This window comes from Pinus tabuliformis, chromosome 7 (genome assembly GCF_031772625.1).
Source record: "Pinus tabuliformis cultivar Carrire ecotype Pingquan chromosome 7, CPIR1, whole genome shotgun sequence".
In the NCBI taxonomy this organism is placed as follows: Eukaryota; Viridiplantae; Streptophyta; class Pinopsida; order Pinales; family Pinaceae; genus Pinus; species Pinus tabuliformis.
In genome coordinates, this window is record NC_142293.1 from 1,701,218,571 (window position 1) to 1,701,225,481 (window position 6,911).

General features: G+C 36.9%; 1 protein-coding gene across 1 annotated transcript; it reads left to right on the forward strand.

Moving 5' to 3' along the window:
* The first annotated feature begins 343 nt into the window (after positions 1 to 343).
* LOC149255082 (uncharacterized) lies at positions 344 to 1,219 on the forward strand. Its single transcript, XM_089454945.1, has one exon. The coding sequence runs from the start codon at positions 344 to 346 to the stop codon at positions 1,217 to 1,219; it is 876 nt and encodes a 291-aa protein (XP_089311071.1).
* Positions 1,220 to 6,911: the final 5,692 nt, after the last annotated feature.

Consider the following 6,911-nt stretch of genomic DNA (forward strand, 5'->3'; position numbering starts at 1 on the left):
CAGCAAAGCCCCTATTCAGGAAGGCATTCTGGATGGGCTGCGATGGGATGCGACGGGAACTCATTACACAGTTAAAGCTGGACACCAATATCTCTGTGATAGCACTTACCAATCTGAACTTTGGAACCATTGGAAAGTTGTATGGAGAGCGGAGGCTCCCCCCAAAGTCAAATTCTTTATCTGGTTGCTTCTCAAAGGGAAAACGCTAATAGCTGAGAACCTAAGAAAAAGAGGAATAATTGGACCTACCAGATGTCCAAATTGCTGCAGATCGGAGGAAACAATGTAGCACTTATTTATAGAGTGTCCAGTAGCAGTAGAATGCTGGAAGCAGATGGCTTCAATGGGGGGATTAACATGGGAGCCTCAAGCTACTATAGCAGATACGATCTACAATTGGAAGAAAGCCTGCCCATGGAAGGAAAAAAGAAGCAAACTAACGCAGAGAGCATGGAACACCTTTCCCCTCACGCTTCTGTGGCGACTATGGCTAGATCGAAACGGGAAGGTCTTTCAGGCGAAAGATTTCAGTATCCGCAAGATATGTCATAAAGCCAAATTGTTGGCTTTAGAAACAATAACAAAAAATACCACGAGCAGAGTAGATGCAACCAGCTACAACATCGAGGAGCATAATTTAATCAGCTACATATTGGAAAACAATTCCAGGGCCATGGAAAACTGCAGGAGAGGGACAAAGACAAGAGAAGAAGCTAGCACATGGAAGCTTCGATTAAAAGAGGAGGAATTCTCTAATTGGCTAAGAAACTGCAACACATTCTGCTTATTCTTTGACGGAGCATCCAAGGCAAACCTAGGACTGGCAGGTGCTGGTGGTCTCATCTGCGATGCAAATGGTGAATGCATCCTTCATTTTGAATTGGGACTGGGGGAAGTCTCTAATAATAGAGCAGAAGCTCTCGCCCTATTTCAGGGGCTCACCCAGCTAATCAAGCTTGGGATTAAAAAGGCGAAGATCTTGGGAGATTCTTCAATCGTCATCTGTCTCATGGCACACCGCCAACGCACTCCAAACATTATTCTCCAACAGATCAATCAGCGGAATCAGATCCTCCATGAGACAATGGAGGAGGCCAAGTACTATCATATCCTCCGTAGCCTGAATAAGATGGCGGATGGGCGGGCTAATAAAGCGTGTGAAAGACCTATAGTCTGCCTGAAATGTAACACAACTGTGACATTCTATCTGTTACCTTAAAAAAAAAAAATGAGAAAAATGTATTTAGTCGACAACATCAGATCTTTAGCTGGCAGAATTACAGCGAGGAAGCACGTGATAAGTGCTGGTGATATGAAAGACAAAGTATGGTGGATCTCGAACAGATGTGAAATCAAAGAAATGTTGCAGAGCATAGGTAATGTCAAAATATCAAGCGATATTTGTCCCTTCCGAATGGATTACAAGACTTCACAGGATTTGCTTCAGTACTTGTCAAGGATACGCCATAATCCGAAAGCGATCAACCTGATCTTCTCTCGCCTCCGAAACAATCTCTCTAAATCCGAATTTGCCTATATAATATCAGCTTGGCCTATTTGTCATTTCAAATTAAGAAATCCTTTAGAGTTTCAGTCAGCCACAACTCTCTATGTTTTTATTCAGTCCTGTGGTAGCGCTCAGAACAGCTACGCCGCTCCCAACGGTCTTTGCCCGAGCTCACTGAAAGCTTGTATTATTTTGGCAAGAAATAGCAGTCACAATAACCGCTCTGTGCCCATTGAATCTCGTCCGAGCTCTTTAACTCCCGTCTGCGTTGCTGAGACAGTAGTAAGGAATACATTTGAAGCAAGTAGGAACCGTTCAGAAGATTTCATATAGAAATAGACTAAGATATAGATTAAGAATGTTCTGCTGTTGCAAATTATGGTCTTTTCAGTATATTAGGATTTATAGCAGTTCAGGTAGTATTACAGGCATAACAATTAGAACAAGGATCAAGGAAGTGATCTATCTTGTAATTCCTATGATCCATGATATCAAAATTTTGTACTCATGGAGCTTTGACTCCTTCTTTTTCAGCAATCAATAGCAACCGACTCTTTAAAAAAAATAAAAAAAATAAAATAACTCTGAACCTCCCATCACTTATACCTTTTTTACTCCCTTTTGATGGGCTAGCACTAAACCTCTAATAAGTGCTTGCTTCATTATTTGTACAATCAAATTGTAAATAAAATACATTTGGAAGATGTTCTCCATGTGGCCCTTCCATAACAACTCTTGCTCCTGAGCCATTACTTGATACAACACTTTCAAAGAACATTTTCCAAGTGCCAGGATCTAGATCTTGATCACTACTATGTACAACATCTACATTATTGAGAATGACATAATTACCAAAGCCTGTGTCTTCATACTTGATTAAAGTATAAATTTGATTCTTTTAAAAGAAAAGTGGATTTTTAAGCTCTCATGCTATTCTTGTTTATCGACCATCCTTACCTAGGAGCATCATGCAATTTCCATTGTTCATTAAATATCCCTCAAGCGGGAAGCTCCATTCTCATTCCACAACTAGTCCACATGCAACTACAAAATTAACAACCACAACTGTGAAAACCATTGTAATATGAGGAGAAAACTATATTTTTGCACAAAGATCCTTTATATCCCCATATGCAAGTACTTTCCTTGAATCAATTGCACATATACTCTCTCAGGTTTCATAATATTGAGTATAATCCAACCCTATAGTTTCATGATGTGAAGTGGCATGATGTTATTAGTGGCTCCACTATCAATTAGAAAATTATGCAAAATGAATTCAGGAGTTTTGAGGGATATATAAAAGGGAGGTACTTTTCCATGTGATTTTCCTTGGATTAATGGATTTTATTATGGTTGGTTCATTGTAGTAGCTTCAATCCTTGTATTTGGGAATTCTTCACCCTTAATATTTTGAATAAGAATCTCTCTTTGTTGAGGAATTTTTATAACCTCAGAAAAGGGTAAGGTGATTTTTAACTTTTGCAAATCATCCATTATATTGTAAGCCATATTGGTCAAGTCTTGAGATGGTACAATTTTATCTTGTGACTTACTGGCTTGTACCACTGTTTTTTGTTGATTTAAAATTGGATGAGTTGTTTTCCATTTTATTTTATTCAAATGAGTTCAAATTAAACCACATTTTCTTGATCCACATATTCTTCATCTTCATATACCCATTGTTCCTCAAAGGAGAATATTGGATTATTCCATTTTCCAATGATTCTCAAGGAGAAGGATTTTCTTGAGGCTCCTCCTCCAATGCTTGGGAAGATTCCTCTTGTTGAACTTCTTGGTCATCAATTATTATTGCACTATGATTATGATATATCGAGGCCTTGGACCTCTTGTTGGAATATTACCCAAATTTTGATCTCTAGGTGGTATAATGGTCGATTGTTTCTGGGGTATTTTCCCATCATTTTGTCGCAATCAAAGGATTTTGCATTTGTTTCATTCTTCTATTCATTTGACCAATCTCGAAATCAACATTCGAAGCAAATGCTTCCTCTAGACTTAGAACATTTTTTTATATTTGGGGTAACGCCTTAAAAATTATCTCTTCATATAACAATTTCTTGTATATTTTGGGCTTGAGTTGGTTTGTTTAAATCTGTGATTCTGAGAGAAGCCTTCTCTCTTTGTGTTTTCCCCAAAATTATTTATGGATCAACATCACACTGCAACATATCTTCTTCCATCTCTTGGGCCTTTATCATTACTTCTTGTAAGGTATCTATATGTGTAGATCTCATAACATACTTGACATTCGAAGGCATAACATTTATATAACTCCCAAATGTCACTAGGTCATTGGGATGAGATTGTTTATACATCAATTGTAGAGTTTTGAAAAACATGAAATTGAAATATCTAGTTTTTATTTTATTTTTTTGAACTTTGATTTGGGTGAATTGAGTGAGTACTAGTGGAACCATCTTAGGCAAGCATATTTTCCAATGAATTCATTTTCAATAGCATCAAAAGAGGTGATAGAACCAACAGGTAAAGACAAGTACCAATCATAAGAAAATGCTTTGAGTGTTTGGAGGAAAACTCTTACCATTACATCACCTTGAATAATTCCATGAATGTGACAAATTGGTAGGAATTAATCCATATGTTTCTCAAGATCCATGACACCATATCCGTTAAATATGGGCAATACCCCAATAAGTTATGTAGGAAGAGCATATTGATATTCTTCTATATTCCTTGGGTCTTCTCTTCTTTCTTCTTCCATTTCACTTTCACTTGAGGGAAAGAAGAGAAACATTGATTGGTTGGAGAAAGTAACATTTTCTTTGTTGGAAAAACCCTCTAGCTAGGAGGGCCAACAAAAAGAGACATAATTGCAAACACATAATCATAGAAAATTACATGAATAACAAAATAAACCAAAAAACTAAATGACACAAATTGCTGCAAACGAAAAGGAATTGGAATTCAAATTCTTCTTTGTTAACGTAACCAAAAACTTACATAACATGCGTTCCCTCCTTGCCATGGCAATAGGGAGGCGTCATTGCCTCCAAAACTTGTCTCAAGCCCTAACCCTTGTGTGCAAAATTCTAAAGAGACACTTAAATGCCAAACACCCAGACACAACCCTAAGGTAAAAAATTTCAATAAAACATGTGAGGGAAGGAGAATATTTTAAAATAAAAATTTCCCACATACTTTTCTCTCCATTAAAAATTCACATTTCATTACAATTACATTTAATCTTCTTAATTAAACCCAATTCATCCACATGCATCCTAAGTCACACTTGGGTTCCAACACTTCCCTGACACAAATCGTTGGCTCATCCCCAAGTGAAATGTAGTCGGATATTCACGCTTGCTTATGCTTCCACTACACAATCACAATCTGCCTCTTAATTCTGAATTGAAGGCTTCCCCCTAATCTCTACTCTACCTTGTGCTTCCTTCTAGTGCTCCTCGTCCTTTTCATATGGGTATCATAGCTTCTTGATCGCAATACCCCATCTCTGATCTTTCCCTTTGGGCGTCCCAACCTTTTCTTGCAAGACCCCACAACTCTCTAACAATTCACCATTAACCACTACAACCTGCATTTAGTTTTTTGCTTCTCTCCCTTCTTCCACTACCCATGTTTGCCATACCTACCTGGATTCTTTTCTTTTTGTCACTTTTTGAAGCTGTTGGATTTATCTATTTCTATTGGTTAAATTATTTGGCAACAAAATTTTCTCTCTCTCTTTTCACCTCCTACTACATTGGGGCATTTGAAATTTGGTGCTCCAACTAATTTGCACATGACTAGTTAGCAACACTTGGTGGGAGTCTTAAGGAATACTACTAATGCGCTTTAACCCAAATTTTGTTTACACTCTCATATATGTAGGTGTTATTTGAAGTTGAATTAGTTTATAACATAATAGAATAATAATAACAATAAAACAAATTGATAATATGTCATTGTAACCAAAGCTAAAATTTCTAGGTTCTGCGTGTTTTGGGTTGTGGCTCCCCTGACACAATTTGTTGCAAAATTCCTAAACCAAGATAACCATCCTCCTTGATATCTATATCTATTGGATGAGATTCTTCCTTATGGCCTTGCCTCCAGTGAATTACCTAACACTTTCCTAAGTATTATATTAAAACTTTACATTTCACACAATGCTTTGAAGCAATATTGAAACAAACAACACACTCATACTAAGGTGGTGTTTCAATTGTAATAAAATTAGCAATTGTGTATTCGCCCTTGTCCTTAACCAAAGCAATTGTTTCTTATGCTTTTGATACCACCAACTTCCTACTCTCCCCTTTCTTGGTTGTTGTACTAACCTTCCATTTCAGTACAAAAACTAGGTAAACCACCACCAAGGTGGCTGAGAAAAATCCCGAGATTCATGTTCTCTTGTAATCATGCATTTAATAAGTTTCACTCTAATTGCATATATTAATTAGAAAGTCAGAGCTCTGATCATTGAATATGACAAACTAAAAAACTTCTTCTGTGTCCAGTCATATCCTCTTAGCTCCAACATATACACATCCAAAATACTCAAGGTTTCTGAGTCTTGTATAGTTCCTGACATGAAAATATCCAAGCGAAAAAACAAATTGAACTCTAATGAGTTTCCAATCGAAGTCCTTTCAACTTAAATTCACATGACCACATCAAACATTTTCATTTGTTTTAGCTCAAAATTATTTCGTGGGTCTACAACATTAAAGATCTTAGACCTCAGGAATCCCTACATGAATCTCTTTCTCTTTGCCAAAACATTCAAGTTGGTGTTGAAGTAAAATTGGTTAAACAATAGTCGCATTTTTCATTGCAACCTCACTCACAATGGGAAAGAAATTATTTTCGTAAGATCCATCCACCCTGCTCATACACACTCTCTTCCTTTGCGTGGTCTTGTGGAGGAACTTCTTGATGCACCATGATCCTTGTTACCCTTGTTACTGTCTCTTCCCACTACATTGTCTTATAGAGGAAGTTCTTGACACACCTCTCCTTGTCACCCTTATCACAGTCTCTTCTCACTGTGCAATATTATGGAGTGAGCGTCCATATGCATGCGCAACACCATCTTGTATGAAAGAAAACATTAATTCCATATATTATGTTTAGGTAATTTATCTAAAAAAGGTAATCAATTTAAAAAAGGGTACTGATAATTAACACTCAACAAACGAAATAATTAGCATGAGCCGAAATTTTTAAATAGTCGAGCTTCCTTGATTAAGCTCAACAAACCTCATAATCATGCACATAGAATTCTTTAAAAAATTCTCTATGCAACATTGAACACATGTTTTTTAAATAGTTGAGCTTCCTTGATTAAGCTCAACAAACCTCATCACCATGCACATAGAATGCTTTAAAAAATTCTTTGCACAACATTGAACACATGTCT